The sequence below is a fragment of the Myotis nattereri genome, assembly GCF_964212035.1.
Source record: "Myotis nattereri genome assembly, chromosome: 2".
Lineage (NCBI taxonomy): Eukaryota > Metazoa > Chordata > Mammalia > Chiroptera > Vespertilionidae > Myotis > Myotis nattereri.
In genome coordinates this window covers 159,186,132-159,205,258 of record NC_138076.1, presented here as the reverse complement: position 1 = coordinate 159,205,258, position 19,127 = coordinate 159,186,132, and the positions used below count along the sequence as shown (strand labels likewise).

The 19,127-nt window shown below is 53.8% G+C and overlaps 3 protein-coding genes across 6 annotated transcripts; 1 reads left to right on the top strand and 2 right to left on the bottom strand.

Moving 5' to 3' along the window:
• Positions 1-3,482: 3,482 nt before the first annotated feature.
• On the top strand, positions 3,483-8,400 carry MARCHF9 (membrane associated ring-CH-type finger 9). Its single transcript, XM_081085199.1, has 4 exons — positions 3,483-3,889; positions 4,892-5,047; positions 5,725-5,917; positions 6,394-8,400. The coding sequence occupies exons 1-4, from the start codon at positions 3,533-3,535 to the stop codon at positions 6,726-6,728; spliced, it is 1,041 nt and encodes a 346-aa protein (XP_080941325.1). The 5' UTR covers positions 3,483-3,532; the 3' UTR covers positions 6,729-8,400.
• Positions 8,401-10,268: 1,868 nt separating this feature from the next.
• Positions 10,269-14,840, bottom strand: CYP27B1 (cytochrome P450 family 27 subfamily B member 1; the record flags this gene model as incomplete). Its single annotated transcript, XM_081082524.1, has 9 exons — positions 10,269-11,158; positions 11,463-11,660; positions 11,943-12,021; positions 12,220-12,392; positions 12,589-12,761; positions 12,847-13,047; positions 13,195-13,397; positions 13,865-14,055; positions 14,646-14,840. The coding sequence occupies 9 exons, from the start codon at positions 14,838-14,840 to the stop codon at positions 11,045-11,047; spliced, it is 1,527 nt and encodes a 508-aa protein (XP_080938650.1). The 3' UTR covers positions 10,269-11,044.
• METTL1 (methyltransferase 1, tRNA methylguanosine) lies at positions 13,871-19,115 on the bottom strand. Of its 4 annotated transcripts, none has more exons than XM_081082523.1 (6): positions 18,970-19,110; positions 18,148-18,311; positions 17,058-17,242; positions 16,852-16,965; positions 16,397-16,498; positions 13,871-16,249 (listed from the first exon to the last, which is right to left on the bottom strand). In XM_081082523.1, the coding sequence occupies exons 1-6, from the start codon at positions 19,080-19,082 to the stop codon at positions 16,094-16,096; spliced, it is 834 nt and encodes a 277-aa protein (XP_080938649.1). In that variant the 5' UTR covers positions 19,083-19,110; the 3' UTR covers positions 13,871-16,093. The 4 variants fall into 4 exon arrangements, with proteins under 4 accessions (XP_080938649.1, XP_080938648.1, XP_080938647.1 ...); XM_081082522.1 differs by lacking the exon at positions 18,970-19,110 and adding an exon at positions 18,600-18,734; XM_081082520.1 differs by having other exon boundaries at positions 15,729-16,057; positions 18,970-19,115.
• Positions 19,116-19,127: the final 12 nt, after the last annotated feature.

Here is a 19,127-nt window from a genome sequence, read left to right as displayed (position 1 = left end):
AGCCGAAACCGGTTTGGCTCAGTGGATAGAGCGTCGGCCTGCGGACTGAAAGGTCCCAGGTTCGATTCCGGTCAAGGGCATGTACCTGGGTTGCGGGCATATCCCCAGTGGGAGATGTGCAGGAGGCAGCTGATCGATGTTTCTAACTCTCTATCTCTCTCCCTTCCTCTCTGTAAAAAATCAATAAAATATATTTTTAAAAAAAATTTTAAAAGACTATTTGTAAAGATGTAGCCAACAGTGTGCACACAAAATAGGGAGTAGATAATGCCCATGTGAGGGTAAAACTAGGATTAAAGGATTGATGAAAGGCAGATTAATACAGTAATCCAACAGGAAGAGGGGCAAGGCAATGCCCTCCCCTCTTCCCAATTTCCACCCCTTCCTAGGACCACCACATGCCTTCTGGCAGAGAAGTTTTCAATGATTGGAAGATAGGTTCTTTGCCACACTAAGATATTATGATATATGTGACATATATATCATACACAGAAAAATGGATACACACACACACACACACACACACACACACACACATAGGAGTGAGCATGTGCAGGAAGTTCCCACAGCCGCTGCCCCAGACCATCACATTACATGAGAATGACTTGTGCTCTTCTGCAAACCTTGTGACTCATTATATGGCATTGTTGTGCTTTTTTTCCTCCAGTGCAAATTTTCTTAGCCCTTGCCCTTGGCCCGAACACAAACCTTTCCCAAATGGCCTCTGCTCACAGATACAGAGAAGTAGACAAGGGGCAGGTTTCTCTCTGGCTTCCCTGGTCTTACTGGCTCCAACTTCTTTATCTCCCAACCCTTTGGGAGGACGGAAGTAAGGGAAGGAAGGAAGCAGTGTCTCACTTGTGACAACTTGTCTAAAACCTGAAACCAGCCCTGGCCAGTGTAGCTGTTGACTGGGCGTCCTCCCTGCACAGAAAGGTTGCTGCTGGTTGATTCCAGGTCAGGCAGGGCACATGCCCAGGTTGGTTGCCGGCTTGATCCCCAGTAGGGGGCGTGCAGGAGGCAGCCAATCTACTGTATGTTAAACTCTCACATTAAGGTTTCTCTCTTCTCTCTTCCTCTCTCTCTAAAAATTAATAAAGTAGTCTTTAAAAATAAAATCTGAAACCATTTTACTACTCTATTTCTCATTCCTTCTATCCTAACTTCTATTCTCTTTAACCATCTGGCTGAGGATGTAAGAGTTCAGGCATGAGATGAATATAAAGCATGCTCCGGGGCAAAACGGAAGATATGTCAATAGAGATTCTCCCTCTGCATTCTGATAGTATAACTCTGAGCCCTTGCTGGTACGGGCAGCTGGGACTAGTAAGAAAAACCTTAAGCTCTGCTGGGGTAGCTCAATTGGTTAGAGCAGTGGTTGGCAAACACATTAGTCAACAGAGCCAAATATCAACAGTACGACGATTGAAATTTCTTTTGAGAGCCAAATTTTTTAAACGTAAACTATATAGGTAGGTACATTGTTATTAACTTAATTAGGGTACTCCTAAGGCTTAGGAAGAGCCACACTCAAGGGGCCAAAGAGCCGCATGTGGCTCGCGACCCGCAGTTTGCCGACCACAGGTTTAGAGCATTATCCTGATACTGGTTTGGATCTCCGGTCAGGGCACATATAAGAACCAACCAATGAATACATAAATAAGTGGAACAACAAATTGATGTCTCTCATCAATAAATAATTTTTTTTAAGAAAGAGAAAAACCTCAAGGTCAGAACTGGCTATAGGGCTTGTGAGGTGATTGTTTCATTGGCTATCTTGTTAGAATTGGTTGGTTTGTAAGCCTTCAGAAATGCTAACTGAATGTGTGTGTCAAACTTTCTACCCTAGCGCCTGGCCTTCCACATGAGCCCACCACAGCTGTCTTTAGAAGTTATATATATACACACATACACACGCATGTGTGGTGGCAGCAAGAGGGAAAGGGGGGTGGGAATAGGTGGAGGTGGGCAAAGAAGGCATAAATGGAGACTGAAAGAGACTTTGCTTTGGGCGATGGGCACATGATGCGGTGTGCAGATGATGTTTTGTTGAGTTGTACACTTAAAACCTGAATGTTTTTGTGAACCAATATCACCCCAGTAAGTTAAATTAAAAAAAAAGAAGTCATCCTCTATGTTGGCTTGGGTTCCAGCCCTTTTCTGATTCATTCATTCATCCATCCATCCAATGCATGTGAATGTTTCATAAGAGCATTACTCTCCTCAGTCACTTTCTATTGAGGAGCCTTAGTTTGGCAGTCTGTCCCTGGTTCCATACCCTCCCTTCTGTTAATTACTCTCTTACTAATTAATTTTTTCACAATGTGTTTGACCCAATGGGCTCCTCTGGAATCCCTTTTCCCTCAGCGTTGTAAAAGGGAGGAGAGGGAGGTTGTAAGTGTAAAGCAGACCTAGTAAGGGGGTAGAACTGGTTCTCAGGGTCAAGGCCCCCATATAAGCAAAGAGCTGTGTGTGTGTGTGTGTGTGTGTGTGTGTGTGTGTGTGTGCCAGAAAAGGCACTCTCATCCCTTTAGCACTCCTATCTCCCTTGCTCACTCACCTACCTCACACATTACAATCACACATTTCGTTTCTCATGCAGCCCGATCCCATCCATTACACCCTCACCTCTCTCAGTCCCACATCATGCTCACTTTTCAGTCCTTTGTGTAGAAGTGTTTACTGCTTGAGTCTTTCTCTTGCTCACTTACCTCCCTCAACCATAGACCCCTTGCACAGCCTTTCCTCTGCACACTCCCATTTTGCACAAGCCTCTCCCTCCCTGGTGCACCTGCGTCTTTGAGCACCCACTCCCCTTCCCCCCTCACCCGTTCACACACCTACTCTCCTACCAGTGTGCACACTCTCCTTTCTCGGACACCCCCCTCCCTCCATCCTCCCCTGGGCTGCACACTCGCCCCCGCCTCTAGGGACACCTGCTCTTGCCGGGCAGGGCGGGGATGCGCAGCCGCGGCCACTGCTCCTCTCCCCCTCCCCGCCCCGCCCCTCCCTCCATCCCTCACCGGCTCCCCGGCTCCCGCCCCGCCCGCCCCTCCCGCCCGCCGCTCCGGGGGTGGGGGGGTCTCCGCCGCCGCCGCCGCCGCCGGAAGGAGCCGCCATTTGCCACCGCCGAGCGCACGGGCCGAGCCGAGACGGAGCCGGGAGCCGAAGCGGGACTGGGGCCGGGAGCACGGCGATGGGGGGCGGCTCCGCCGCAGGAGGATCCGGGCGCGTAATCCCGGGGGTCCGGCCCGCTCCGGACCCAGACCCGCGGGGCGCGGTACCCTGAACCCCCTCCCCGCCCACCGCCCGGGCCATGGCCGCCCGCCCCGCCGCCCCCGGGCCGCCCGCCCTCCCGGCGCCGCCAGCCCCGAAGCCCCGGCGGTGGCGGCCGTGAACGGCGCTCCCAGGCCCCGAGGACCCCGGCGGGGCTGGGCTCCCCGGTGCGCGCCCCCTTTCCGGCCTTGCCCTCTCCCTTCCCCCGCCGCCCGGAGCCCCTGCGCGCCGCCCCCCGCCCCCCGGCGCCCGGACGATGCTCAAGTCGCGGCTCCGCATGTTCCTGAACGAGCTGAAGCTGCTGGTGCTGACGGGCGGGGGGCGGCCCCGCGCCGAGCCGCAGCCCCGGGGGGGCGGGGGGAGCGGCTGCGGCTGGGCGCCCTTCGCCGGCTGCGCGGCCCGGGACGAGGGCGACGGCGACGAGGAGGAGTACTACGGGCCGGGGCCGCGCGCGCGGGGCCTGGCCGGCGACAAGGAGCCGCGGGCCGGACCCCCGCCGCCGCCCGCGCCGCCGCCGCCCCCGGGCGCGCTGGACGCCCTGTCGCTCAGCAGCAGCCTGGACAGCGGGCTGCGGACCCCCCAGTGCCGGATCTGCTTCCAGGGCCCCGAGCAGGTCAGGCCGGGCCGGGCGCTCGCGGGGCGGGGCCGGGCGGGGTGGCGGCGCCCACCTGGGGCGCCCGGGGAGACCGCGGACGGGGGGCGGGGCCTGGGAGGCTGGGCGGGACCCGGCACCCGAGTGGGACTCGGGGGAGGTTGCGGGGCCGGCTGGAGACGCCCGCAGCGTCTGTTGGAGGTGGAGGGGGATGAGGGGTCGCCAGGAAGGGGTGGGACTTTCTCCCGGCGAAGCTCAACATCCCTCGCCCACGATCGGGGACTGCCTTCCTCCCTCCCCCGGCCTCTCCCCCTGGGGTCTTTGTCGGCTGGGGAGGTGGCCGAGGAGAGCGCTGGTTTCCACCTGGAAGGGAGGGGCCCAGCCGGCGCCCTGGCCTCATTCAGCGTTTCTCTCCGTGGGGCACTTTTCTCCACTTCCCGTTCTGCAACTTTCCATCTCATTGCAAAGAGTACTCTTTGTTTAAATGTTATGGACAAAGTTGTCTCGGGGTAGTGCAGGGGATGTCTCTATGCAGTGAGACATATTTCCTGGATTAAAAGGGAACACCTGCTCCCTCCCCCCCCCCCCCGAATTTCTTCTCCCTTTTGATACTTGGAAACGGAGGACTCACCCAGCCCAGTGCGCGCCACACCTGTGACATGCTTTACGGCGATGGAAGGGGAGGAAGGCCTGGCTCTGAAGCTCTAACCCTAACCCTTCAGATCCTAAGGGGTAGCCTTCCAGTCGGGACGCCTTAAAGACCACCCTCTCCAAATGCTGGGAAAAGAGAAGACCCATTTCCCCACCTCCGCTCCAGTCCCTTTTCATCCTCATCTGTTTGGTCAGGGAAGTTTACCTTGCGCTCTAACTTTTTTCTTTTGTCCTGCAGCCTTAGCCTCTTGCCCTCTGTGGGGTGAAAGGCCTGAGCTTTTCTAAGGTGGGACTATGACTGATCTCCCAGAGCGGAGAGGAGTGGGTCCCGGTGGTGCTAGCTGACAGGGACTGTCGTCACTCTTCCTCCAGGGGGAGCTCCTGAGCCCCTGCCGCTGTGACGGCTCCGTGCGCTGCACGCACCAGCCCTGCCTCATCCGCTGGATTAGCGAGAGGGGCTCCTGGAGCTGTGAGCTCTGCTACTTCAAGTATCAGGTCCTGGCGATCAGCACCAAGAACCCACTGCAGGTGAGGTGCACGGAGAGGACTCTCGGATTGGAGTAAGGGCCTTTCAGCATTCAGAGTCAGGAACCCTCCGGGGAGCCTATTTCATCCATTTATTTACCCCTCCCCACAATTTCCTGTCTTTCTGTAAATCCTCCCTTTCTTCACTTATTTATAAAGACACTATTGCATGCCACCTTTATTCCAGGCACTGTTCTAAGCACTGCACTGGGACAACAAAAAAGAAAAAGATAGTAATATCAATGAGGATAGCAATTATGTAGTGTTTTCTGTGTGTCAAGCTCTTGGTGTGTATTAACTCTTTTAATCATCATAATAATTCTATTAGTTATATACCATTATTATCCCCATCTTAAAGATTGGTGCACAAAGAGATTGGAAAACTTGCCCAAGGTTACTCAGCCAGGAAGTGATGGAGTTAGAATTTGGAATTCAAACCTAGATGGTCTGGCTTCAGAGCACTTGCCTGATCCTGCCTTTCTAAACTAGGACAGACACATGGTTTCAAACAACTTGAGCAGTGCCACAGGCTAGGTTTGATCAGGGCACAGAAGAGACAGGTGTTAATCCTGCCGGAAGGGTTCCAGGAAGGCTCCGGGAGCATCCTCCTTTTCAGGGCTAACCATCACCTGGCCCTCCATGTCTTTCTGTGACTTTTTGGAACCCTTTCTCTCACACAGTGGCAAGCCATCTCCCTGACAGTCATTGAGAAGGTCCAGATTGCGGCCATAGTTCTGGGCTCTCTCTTCCTCGTCGCCAGCATCTCCTGGCTCATCTGGTCTTCACTCAGCCCTTCAGCCAAGTGGCAACGACAGGATCTGCTATTTCAGATCTGCTACGGCATGTATGGCTTCATGGATGTCGTCTGCATAGGTGAGGGCACCTCTCCCCCTTTGACCTGAGGAGCAACTTCCTCTAACTCAGTGGTTATCAACCTTCTGGCCCTTTAAATACAGTTCCTCATGTTGTGACCCAACCATAACATTATTTTTGTTGCTACTTCATAACTGTAATGTTGCTACTGTTATGAATCGTAATGTAAATATCTGATATGCAGGATGTTCTTAGGCGACCCCTGTGAAAGGGTCGTTCGACCGCCAAAGGGGTCGCGACCCACAGGTTGAGAACCGCTGCACTCATACACTTAACTTTCCCTCCCCATTCCTTCAGCTTTATGGCCACGTTTTCTACCATTGAGAGCCCTTAGGGCTACCTTGGTGCCCCTCCCTTCCCAGCTTCTCCAAGTCTTTTGCAACCCTATCTCCTCACTCTGGAAAATGCTTGCTTCAGCACCTCTGGCCTAGGTCTGGGCAGCAGTTGACCCTGGATATCTTATCCCTCTTGCTTAGGACTCATTGTCCATGAAGGCTCCTCTGTCTACCGCATCTTCAAACGCTGGCAGGCAGTGAACCAGCAGTGGAAGGTCCTGAATTATGACAAGACCAAGGACATAGGAGGAGATGCAGGGGGCGGGACGGCAGGGAAGCCAGGCCCCAGGACCTCACGGACGGGCCCTCCCTCTGGGGCCACCAGCCGACCCCCGGCTGCCCAGCGCATGCGGACGCTCTTGCCTCAGCGCTGTGGTTACACAATCCTGCACCTCCTTGGACAGCTTCGGCCACCAGATGCGCGTTCTAGTTCCCATTCCGGCCGAGAGGTTGTCATGAGGGTCACCACAGTCTGAACTGAACTCCAGGAGCGGGGATCTTGAGTCAATGCGTCGGCCAGAGATGAGCTATCATGGCTGCTGGAGGTACCACCTGGACCAGATGTTTGGGGCACACTGCTCCCACCACTGAAGATCTCTGTGGGCAGCCTCAAGCTGGAGACATTGTCTGGCTTCTGCCCACTGGGTGGAGTCACTTGGATGACATTCCATTCCCCACACTCATCCTGGGGCAGCCAGTGGGCAAGTGGGGAGAACAGCTTTTCTTCCCCAGAGAACCGTCCTTACCTCAGCTCCTAGGGCCTCCAGCCCCTCAGCTCTATCATGGTGACTTGGTGAGGGGGAACCAATGCCAGAAGAAAGGGGCTGTAGACCCCCCCATTCCCCACCCCATGGCCACAGGGCAGCTGGCAATAAGACTAGTATACATTGACCTCCCGTTCCCTGCATGAGGGCGGGGGGACTTCCCCTGCTCTGCCCCCCATTGCATGGGGGGAGGGCATAAAGAATCATTTATATGCACGTGGAGACTCCTTTCTCATCTGGGGCTTCTCTGGAGGGTTGGGAGGTGTGGGGAGGTTTCTCTGCAGAGGTTACAAATCCCAAATGCAGCAGTGGGTTCTGAATTGGAGGTGTAACTCCCACTTGCTGGTGAATAATTCATGTTGGCTGCTAGATGGCAATGCTCAGAGGTATCTAATGGGTGGAACTACCACCTCCAAGTTTGTGATTTACAAAATAATCTCTCCACTGTGGTTTTCCTGTCTACCTCATAGGGTTGGAATGAGGATAGAGAAGGGGCAGGTTGCGCCCAGCCAGCATGGCTCAGTGGTTGAGCATCGACCTATGAACCAGAAGGTCACGGTTCGATTCCCGGTCAGGGCATATGCCCAGGTTTCGGACTCAATCCCCAGTGTGGGGTTTGCAGGAGGCAGCTGATCAATGACTCTCTCTCATCATTGATGTTTCTATCTCTCTCTTCCTCTCCCTTCCTCTCTGTTATAAATAAAAATATATTTAAAAAAAGAAGAAGAAGGGACAGGTTGAATGCCATTGCAAAGAAAATCAATGATGGCATAAAATGATTTATACTGTAGATGATGGTCCATTTATTTCAAATAATAGCTGGTTAACAAATTGCAAAATGTGTTTTTCATCTGGAATTGCACAGAGCCTTGGAAATGTGTGTTGAGTGTCATTGATATGTAAATATGAGGGAAACTAGACATTGCAAATGTGAAGGATGGTGGTTATTTGTAAGAATGAGAGCTCCTCCAATGCTCTACACGTGGGGTCAGAGGAAGGCTGGAGCTCTCCTTCTTGCTCTGGGGATGATTTGGATTCTTAGTCCTTCTCAGGTACTGTGCTCACCCGGAGAAGTGGTGTGAAGTGAATTTGGACTTATTTGAAGTGAGACGGACAGAATCCTTCCATGATATGAGTCTCCAGCTTATAGGTCTGATCCTGCTGTGTCTCAGCTAGTGGTATTAACTGGAAGTATTGTGCTTGGAGACAGCAGCGTAGAGGGCAGTTGTCTATAGAGAAAATTTGGGGAGGACTGGTTAAAATGTGGATCAGCCTAAGCCTCAGCCCTTTCTCCTGAGGTCTTGGAGCTGTGTATTATATGAATGATGGTATCTTTTCAGTGAACTACTCATCAGCAATTAAATTAATTACTTCACACTTTGCTAAAGTCAGATCCAGAGGCCTTTCCTATTATTAGTCCTTCTCTCAGAGAAGGTCTGCTCTATATGCTCCCTGGGGATGTTTTGGGGAAAAATGCTTATCTGTTAAAGGTCACATATCCTTGCCTGGGTATTGGTTATCTCTTATCCCACTCTAAAAGGGGTCTTCGCTGCTGTCCATGGTGCTAGCACCCAGACTTGCCTGGAGGTATAGATACCAAAGTCACCTGGACGTGTGGGATGTGTATCACCTCCAGGAATCAACATGGAGAGGGAACTGAGGCTGAGCAATATTCTGCTCCCCTCCCCCCTCCCCCATTTTCCAGTGGAAAATTGTTTCTCCAGAGAAGTAACCTTCCACATTCCCTACTTGAGCAGACAGAAGAGCCAGACTTTACTGATTTGCTATTCACAGGATAGCTGGTGGGGACCAGCTGTCAGATGGGAGACAGCAAATCAGAGTGACTACTAGTGCCTATCATGGCAGATAGGGTTCAGGTAGGTACCACATAGTTGGGGTTTCCTGTGCCAAGCCTGGGCTGCCCCCGTGATGGCCCACATGGAAATTTAAATAATCCCAAGATCATAGGCACACAAACACACTGTCTCCATTTGGACTCTAGGTCCTAAAACCAGGCCAAGTGAGACACTATATTCCTCTTCCTTTCAGTACCATTAGATGTCTTGGTATTGGGTTGGGACCAGCAATCAGTACTGTCCCCTATCCTTCCCTTTTCCACCTTAAAGAGAATCTTATCCAGAAAAGGGGTCATAGTAACTGTTGCCATCCTCAAGTGAGCAGTCCAACTTGCCCAGTGGGGAGTGTGGGTGTCAGAGCCTGCATCACTAAGTCCAGGGGAAAGGGTCTGAGAGGAATTGGGGCTTTATTCTTTCAAAGCTCAAGTCGGCAAAAAATCAGCTCACTGAAGTTTGGGTTGAGTTTAGTGATAGGGGAATGGGGATGGGGATCGAGTATAGTACAGGAATTGAGAGAAGGGACAGTAAAGGGACAACCTGCCCCTCTATAGATTTTACATAAATAGATAACTCCCCAGAAGGCTTGGTGGCTAATGAAGTTTCTGTGGTCAGGGAGCCATGTCTAGGGCAGGGGGTTGAGGTGGTGGGGAGGAGGAGGCAGTGTGAAGTGAAATCTCCATCTACATCTGGCTCATTGGAATGGGGTGTGGAAGGAGCAGGAGGAAAGGGGACAAGTCCTGACATGGGGAGGGTAATCTGGGCTACCCTCAGAGTGTGCTGAGAGATTGATTTATATGGAAGATGAGTTCATCTGTATACAGCACAAGGGGAGGGCTGTGCCCAACTTCTGGGGGGCCAGAGAGTGCTGACTCAGGGCAACAGGCTCCCTCTGCCCAGCCCCTTTCTGCTTGGTGCCCCAGGGCTCCTGGCCACCCCCACACTGAGCTTTCATCCTGTCTGACTTCATTTCTCTGGTTGTATCCGGTCTTCCTCCAAAGGAAAAGACCTTGGAGCAATTTTCCCAGAGAGGTCAGAGTGGCCATTCTAGGATGTCCTTCAGTTCAGATTCCAAAAACACTTCTACCAAAGAGTCAGCCGCCTCTGGCCATCTCTGTAAATCCCTAGCTCTGGCCCTTTCTTACAGCTAGCCCTGTGGTTACTTCTCACCACCACTCTCTTACTCTCCTCCAGGGAGCCAGACTTGGCTGTTCCCACTCCAGACAGAAACGTGTCTGGGTTTGTGATGCAAACCCCTCTTCCAGGTATCTAGACCTCCCATGCTATTGGGGTCAATCCCTGGGCCTGAGAAAACAAGGTCAGGGATTTGGGTGAGGGTCTTGCCTCCAGGTCTTGTAGGAAGTGAGAGTGGGAGAGAAATAAGTCAAAAGTCAAGGAGGGAACATTCAAATTTTTTTAATTTCAAAACTGTGAATATTTAAAAATATCAATATGTAAAAGGAAGGCATATACAAGGAAAGGTGCAGAGATGTCTCTGTCTGGGAACTAAGTCAAGCAACTCAATAGTGACCAGAGAGGCAAGGATCATTTTTAAAAAATCATAAACCAGGCAAAGGCAGATTCACCCTTCTAGAGGCAAGGTGAGGAAGGAACGGGGTAGGCAGAGCCTGGTAAGCTGCTCCCCGCTTCTGCCACATGGTCCAGATTCAATCTGAGATTTTGCGTGTCACCCAGGGACAGGCCCTGGCAGGGGTATAAACACTGAATAAGGCCTCATCCTTCCTCTCAAAGAGCTCACATGCAAGGAAGACCAACCAGGCGCAGACCAGATGCACAATTACTTAGCTCATGTCATGTAAAGAGCTAGTCAGCAGCATCTATGAACACTGTGGAGCCCCCGAAGGGCGCTGGTGGAATTCGTCCTCAGGTCACCCAGCATTATTAGTTAAAAGTCTGAGCTGGCCCTTGAAGGATGCATATGATATGATCAGGAAAAGGGCTGGGCAGCAGAGGGACTGTGGTTTTCTCCGGGCCTGCTGGGTCAGGCCAAATGCATACTTCACACCTTGGCCAGGACTGCCTCAAACCCTTTGCTATGATCATTCTGACTAGTGTGATGAGATAGACAGGTCTCAGGGGAAATACACATCTCTTGGTCTTGTGCCTAATAAACCCCTATGATGAGAGAAAAGGTAACAGCCTCCTTCCCAAGGACTATCTGTCCACAAACTGTAGGTTGATGCTCCTCTCAGGTACCAGGACAGTCCGGGTCATGGGTCTGATTGGGGCAGCGCCTGGCTCAGGCCGTACCTCAAAGTGGGTCAAGATCTGAAAAGTGAGGAAGAAAGCTATCATTATGGGAGGAGTCTACAATGGTGGGCTGCTTTGGTCATGGGCATTATTTGTGTTAGAATGGTCAAGGTTGGTAGTGAACTTCTTGGTTAATCAGGATAAGGGACTATGGTAGGGAAATAGATAGTCCAAATACCCTCACTCACTTTCCAGGACTATAATGAGATTGACGTATTTAAAACATTAAGTCTTAAATGTTCTCCTATGTTTGTCAGGATAAGAGCTCACAGCTTGAGAGGGTGAGGGTCTCTCTTGTCTGGAGAAGGTCTAGATCACTCACCTGGGCCAAAGCCATTTGCAGCTCAAGTTCTGCCAGACGTCTCCCCATGCAGCTGCGCTTGCCGAAGCCAAAGGGAAGGCAGGCAAATGGGTGGGGGGCTGGACCTTCCCCCAGCCAGCGCGCTGGGCGAAAAGTATTTGGATCTGGGAACTGGGCGGGGTCCCTTGAAGTGGCATAGTGACACAGAGTGACCAGCGTCTGGTGAGGGAGGAACACAGACTTGTCAATTCGGACCCAGGAATGCAAGGAGAGACATGGAGAAAAGACTATATGGACTGGGATGAAGGCAGGCTCTAGTAGGTGATGGGGAAATTTTCTGTGGCTGCTTTTGAAATGATTTTTCCACTGCCCCATTATATCCCAGAGAGAAGCATTCAGGCCAAGGTAAGGGTTTGAAGGGCTTATGGAGAGTTGAGAATGGGATCAGGGCCAAGATAGCGAGGGATGGCTTAGCAAAATGGACCCATAGGCTCTACTCACATTTCTGGGGATGATATAATCACCTAGACGAATGTCTTTATCTGGAACACGGGAATTTCCAGGTACTACGGGGTACAGTCTGGGTGGCAGAGCACAAGGAGAGACAGGAAGGTGAGGCTGGGCCTTTAGCCTCCCTCTCATGCCAGCAACTTCCAAACCCATTCTTGGCCAGGAGTAGAGTACAATTTTCTCCACTTTCTCCCTACTCCCATCGACTACCTGCATTCCCAGCCCTTCCCCAGCATTTTCTCTAGCTCCTTCTCTCCTTCCCCCTCACCTTAGCACTTCCTTGAGGACAGCCTTCAGCAGGGGCAGCTGGGACAGAACAGTGGCTGAGGAGTGGGCATTGGACCCCCTGGCCAAGGCAGCTGTGATCTCGGAGTGGAGAGCCGTCTGGACTTCGGGGTGCCGAGAGAGTTCATATAAAGCCCAGGAGAGCGTGTTGGACACCTGAGAGGATAGGTGAGAGCATTGGAGGCAGTAAGAGCAGAAACCAGCCTAGGGAGCAGAACGTGAAGCTGCCCACAGCCCAGAAAGTGCTAACCCAAGCGGTTCTAGAGGGCCATAGCGAATCCTATGCAGCCGGATTGAGATTGGACAGGCTAAGCTCTGAAAGTGGGGCCACAACATGGAGGGAGAACACTACCGTGTCCACTCCGGCCAGTAGCAGCTCCGTCACATTCCCCAGGATGGACGGGGCAGGCAACTCTTCCTGAAACAGGAAGTAGGTCAGGTGCGCCCCAGATTCCATGTCCTCCTCAGGCCGTCCCTGGCTCCTCATGGCTACCTCGGCCTCTCGCCGCTCCACGTGCTTCTGGGCTGCGTGGGGGGAAGGTGCAGGGAGGCCTCACTACCCCTGGACGGCTTTCCATCCTCCCATCCCCGCTTCATGTCTGTGCCTCACCAAATGCAAACATCTGGTCCCAGTCTTGGCAGAGGCGGCCCCAGGGTCCCGGCACCAGGCGGTGCAGCCAGTTGGGCATCGCCATGGTCAACAGCGTGGACACAAACACAGATCCCACTGCCCGGATGAAGGTCTCGGTGTCTGGAGGCACTTCTGTCTCCAGGCAGCCCAGGCGCGAACCCAGCAGCACAGCTGCTATGCCTGGCCGGGAGGGGGCGCTGTCAGGACACGGGCGACCCCATCTCCACCCCACACCCTGGGCGGAGGGGGGGGAGCGGGGGGCGGGGGGGAAGGGGGGGCAGGGGGGGTAATGCCTCCTAAGCTTGCCTCAACTGTCTTGGTACTCACCTTCTAGTCCAAACTTGTAAAACTCTCCGGCTACATCGCGAACCAGGGCGGGCGACCCAGTACCACGTCCCCGTTGGCGCCGCAGTCGCCGCACCAGGTCAAGGACCACGTCGTCCAGGGTCCTGGCATAGCGGGCAGCTGCTTGAGGCCGAAGGAGGAGCGGGGCCAGGAGGCTGCGGAGCCTCTGCCATTCTTCGCCTTCCCTGTAGGGGTGCGGAGAGGGGGCGCATCAGGGCCGATGTGGGTGTGTGGAGGCCGTTCGGCGCTGTTGGCTGCGGTTGAGGAGCGTGTTCCGCTCGGGTGACTAGGAGTGGAGTTGCGTCTGCTTTTCATCCCCTTTCCTCCTTACTCATTTCCTGCCCCCGGAGGGGCCTGGATTCCTGGGTAACCTGAGTCACAGAATCTTTCATTACATCTGGATCCTGGTACCCTAGCCCCGTTTGCCGGCACCCAGGATTCTGCCCTCAACAGATAAGGATCAAGAGGAGGGGAGCGTGGGGCGCGGGCCGGGCTCTACCTGAGCTTGAGAAACAGACTGGGGTGAAAATCCCTATTTGGCAGAGTCTGCGGGAGACGGCCTTCCCTCATCCACACCCCCAGACTGTCTCCAGACCCTCCACTGGAGAGGGACGCAGTGGGGCTTCAGGGCTTTGGGGCAGAGAGGACTCACGCCGTGAGCAGTCCGCAAGCCCGCTGGCGCTGGCGCCGGTGCTCAGCCCACGGTGAGAAGCTGCAGCGCTCGGGCCTGGGCCCCTCCTGTCGCAGCAGCTGCTCGATGAGTGTAGGGGCCGCCACGTACACCGTGCGCACCTTCCCGAAGCTGGCCAACCACACAGGACCGAAGCGCGCAGCGCCCTTCACCTGGGAGAATGGGCGCGGCGACACCGGAGACATGGGCAAAGGGACTCCCAGGTTGGCCCGTGCCAACGCCAAGTGGCGAGGCTTTGGAAGGGGGAGCTCCCAGCTGGTGCATGGACCTAATGCTAAAAACCTCTCCCCCTCTTTCCATCCCTAGAAAGTTGGAGTGTGATGGGCCAAGTGGAAGGACTTTGCTTAGATATTCAGGACCTCTCTTTGGTCACCTTGGCCAAGCCACGGTGGAAAAATCCCTAAAGGACTCTCCATTTCAGGACGAGAGCCCAAAGGATAAGAGCGCAGGTAGCTTTAAGCCCAACACGCGGAATGCTCGGGGAAGGTCCTGCGCGTTCCTGCCTCCTGCCCATTTGTCTGGACCTACCGGGCTTCCAGACCTCCGCACTGCGAGAAGGCGCTTTCTGAATGCACTCCTGCTGGGTGTCGGGATGGACTCCGTGCTGCTTGAGCCAAAGCCCCAAGTCCCAGCTAGTCTTTCTGTAATTCATGCGCATCCGTCCTCACTGGCCTTCCCTCCTACGATCTGCACTAGTCTGTGTCCCCAGCGCGGGAGTCCCAGGAACAGAGTCCCAATCTACCTGCAGCTCGTGTAGGCGCGACAGCCCTCCCTTGCAGAAAAGTTCGGCCAGAAAACCCGGCGTGGAGGGGCCTGGGATGTCTGCCAAGCCCCGAGGCGCTGAGCCGGAGCCTCTGGAGCCCAGTGAGGCGCCCAGCTCAAAAACACAGCGGGCACGATGCAACACCCTGGAGGCGAGCTTGAGGGTCTGGGTCATGGTCTGGTTCGGGGAAATACAGCACTTCCGAGCATCTTGTCTGCGCCCCTATTTAACCCTTGGGGAAGGTAGTGGCGACGCCCCCTCTCCAAGCCACTCAGCCAATCCTCTTTCCAGTGGTCTGTGCAGGGATTAGCACCTAGGAACAGTAGGAGGGGCTGAGGCTGCCTGTGCAGCTCCCTTGGGTGTCATGTTGCAATGACCCTCTTGGGAGGGGAGGTCTGCCTCAGTTTCTCCTCCTGGGCTGGTGCCCTAGTCCCATAACCTGAAGACCTCTTCCTGGGAAAGGCTATTTAGTGAAACTTAGGTGACCAAGATATAGTCAGTCCCTGATATTCCCACCACTTCCTCTCGGAGACAGGCCCCTGGGCCCATGCTTAGGAATTCCCCATCCTCCAGCTCTTCCTGGAAAGGAAGCGAGCGGGGAAGAGGCACAGCCGTAGCTGTCCTCATATTCTTGGCTCATCAGCTGCTCCTTCTCTGTATGAGCAGAATTTTCTTGCACTATCACATATCCCCCAACTCCTCTACTGGACACTGGGCAAATGGCAGGTGAGTTAATGGGGTAAAATGGGTTACGGAGCCTTCATCTTTGTTCCTTGAGGATGGGGGCTCTTTTATGTCAGCCAGTCAGCCCAGAAGTTCTGGAATGGAAGGTCAAGATGAAAAAAGAGAGGGTCTCCAACCCCACACCCTCCCTGGGACTCTTCAGAAACAGTTACAATAAAGGCAGCATAAATTCCCCAGATCAAGTCTTAGGCAGGGAGAGGCTGGGAGGATATACATGATACACACTCTCCCCTTCCCTGAGAAACAGCAGCATGGGCATGTGCCCACTTATCTGTTAACCCCAGGACTACAAAGTACACACAAGTGGACAGGTGATTTGAACTTAGCAGGCCGTTTAGATGGACAGTGGAGAACTGTATTCCTCACTCCAGCTGAGGAGAGATCCCAGAGGGAGAAGGAAGTGCTAAGGAGGAGCAAGACCCTAATCCTCCCAAATATCCCTACTGGTTCAAGGTCTTCTGATCTTCTCAGTCAGCTTCTTCTACTTCCTGTTGGCAATGGAGGGGCAGGAAAGGACGAGGCAAGGGTAGTAATGAAAACCAGGGCTCTGCCCTGGGCAGTCCCCCAACTTCTTTGAGAGATTGTTGCCTCAAATCCCCAGCAGTCTCAGCTGGGAAGGTCCAGGGGGTTGATCTTCTTTCTAGTTCCTGGAAGAAGGAGTCCAGATGAAGCGAGGTAAGCAGTCAGTGACCAGGAGGGGTAGGGTTGGGGGTCACCACCTGGAGGGTGGGATCCTGTATTCTTCGGAAGATGGCAGGGAAATTCTTTCCTCCATTGCGTAGAACTTTCTTTCCCTCCTCAGTTGAGGTGCCCAAATGTCCCACAATAGGGTCTTCACTCTGGGAGAAGGGTCCAATAAGTCCTTGACCACCCCTGGCCCTGAGACTCCCATCCCATCCTCCTGACACTAAGCTGGGTTCAAAGACTATAACACCAGTCTGGAAAGGGCCTGTATCTTCACAATTTCCCTTAGGCCCCCAACTTACCAGCTCCTCCAGAGGCACACGCTCAAATAGGGGGTGCCCTTCAAAATGGGTACACATCCATTCATGTAGCTCCAGCACATCAGTTATAGTATATACCAGCCCCTGCACAGGCAAAATCAGGGGGGCTGTATGCAATTGAGCAGCAAGGTGATGGGCTGCATTCCCACTGAATTATTATTTTTTTAATATTTTTATTGATTTCAGAGGGGAAGGGAGAGGGAGAGAAGCATCAATAATGACAGAGAATCAGATTAGCTGCCTCTTGCATGCCCCCTACTGGGGATCGAGCCCACAACCTGGGCATGTGCCCTTGACCAGAATCGAACCCGGGACCCTTCAGTCCTCAGGCTGACACTCTATCCACTGAGCCAAATCGGCTGGGGCCCCACTGAATTCTTAGTGGAAGGTCCCCGAATAGGATACTCACCCCACCCTTCCTCCCACTCCCAACTCACCCCAACTCTCAGCACGTAGGCATATTCTGCCAGTAGTGTGGGACTGATGATTCGCCACTTGTGCTTCGTCCGCTTGAAATGTGGGTCAGGGAAGAGGAAGAACATCTTTGTCAGCTGTGAGACAGACATGCACAAACTGGGTGGTGAGAGCCTGGCCTCCATGTCCCACCTTTCCACCAGCCTAACCCACCGGGGCCCCTCCCCACCTGGCCCTTGTAGAAGAAGTTAGGAAGGTGTTTCATGGCGTTGCTGCGGAGACAGGCGATGTTCTGGAAGCCACCTCCAGGAGCTGCTCGTAGGGCTCGAATCCGATCCTGTACATAGTCTGAGACCTTTACCCGGATTTCCAGACCCAGAATCAGTGTGTCTGGGAACAGCGGTGACAGTTCCACTGGACACAGAAACAGGAATGGAATCATCAACCTCATACTACAGGAACTTCAAAGGAGTCAGTACAGGAAAGGAAACCTCAATCTGCAACGACCAATATCTGCAATGGCAAGCGTGGACAGAGAGGTCTATATGGATGGTTTTACACTGGAGTAGAGGGCTGGGGGAGATATTAAAACTGTCACCAGGACTGGAAGTTGGAGAGCCTGGGAAGACATGTATATTTGCAGGTGCTTTAGTGCTTTCACACATTCTCTCATTTAATCCTCTTAGAGCTCTGTGGTAAATTGTGAATATGAGGAAACTGAGGATAAGAAATGTCCAAGGTCAGACAGCTAAGAAGAGACAGAACTGGAACTTGAACCAAAGCTTTCTGCCACCAAGTACCATGCTCTTCCTCTTTGTCATGTCATTATCTCTATGGGAAGATGTAAAAATAGGGAAGTGGCTTAGCAAGCACGTATGGGTGCATTACAAAGAATACTAGAGGAACTCAAAAACAGGAGAGTGGAGCAGAAGGAATGAGTTCTGGTGAGGGAGGGGGGCGTGATGGAATCCCTGAGAAAGACAGTTCAGGATCACTGGCCACAGCGGCTGATCTCTGACGCTCGTGCTGACCAGCTCACTGACCCGGCACTTGGCAGGTGAAATGGCTCACGTAGTGACGGGGGCCAGGGGCCAGGCCAGACAGGACAACCCAAGTTTGAAGAGGCATTTGAGGCAGCCCCCTCCCTTCTCCAGGGCAAAGGCCACAGACCCAGAGTAGATGGAAGGTGGAGACTTTCCCCACTGATGTCACAGCACTCGTGTCTGGTCCGAAGGGGAAAGGCCAACTATGGCCCCCACCAAATCTGCTGAGGTAGCAGAACCTAGGCATTGCCTTTCCTTGCCCAGACAGAGTGTTACCTAACAGGCCACCATAGCCACAGCCTATGTCTGCAAATTCCACTTGGGCTTGAGCTCTCTTTTCTTTCTTATCCTTCCGGTCATCGTGGCTCTGATTTTGAGTCAGTGGAGCGAAGAATTCTGGATATAGCTCGGACCAATCCATCTCCTCTGGCTTCACAGGGCTATTGGAGAGAAGACGTGAGAAACGTGAGAGGGCTGGCCATACTATTGCAGCAGTGTCACTACATGTGCGTGGGTGGAGGGGTAAGGATGGGAAGTAGATGGGAGGGTTTCTAAACAATTCTGTAACAGCGGGTCCCGTGGCCTCTAGGAGATACAGTGGAAACCACCCTGTGAATCATAGGCCCATCACGAGGCCCGCCCATCCCCATATCTAGGGGTTGACGACTGGCTGGGCACGAGTTCCCCTTCGCCCAGAGACTGGCTTCCTGGAGGCGCTGGGATCTTACTTTGCTTACGTGCTCTGGGTGAAGAGGATGGAGTAAGATGCAGGCCGGCTGGGTGTTGTCTTTTAATTAAATCCGACAAAGGAAACCTTACGATGTGAAAGGCCTTCCGTCGCCATCACTGACAACTGTCTCAGTGACAATTTCCCGCGCCAGACTTGCACCTCAACCCAGACTCGGCCAGACGCCGCGCCCCCTCCAGCCCGCACCCCGCCCACCGCCCAATCTGCCGGGTCCACCCCAAGGCTGACGTCACGCAGCCCAGCCTCCGGGGCTACCAGGAACCCTCGCAGCACAACCGCTCTCCGCGGCCGCTTGGGGCCACCCTGAGTGCTCCGCCCCCTCCTGCCCCTGCCCTGCCCGGCGCACTCACTAGCGCAGCGTGTGGTCCGCCATGGGGTTGGAGTGAGCGCGCTGCCGATAGTAGCGCTTCTGCGGCTGCGGGGCCTGGGCTCCGGCCGCGCCCCCGGCCTCGGCTCCCGCCATGATCCCCAGCCCGTGTCTCTACTGAACCCACGTGGAGACCGCGGC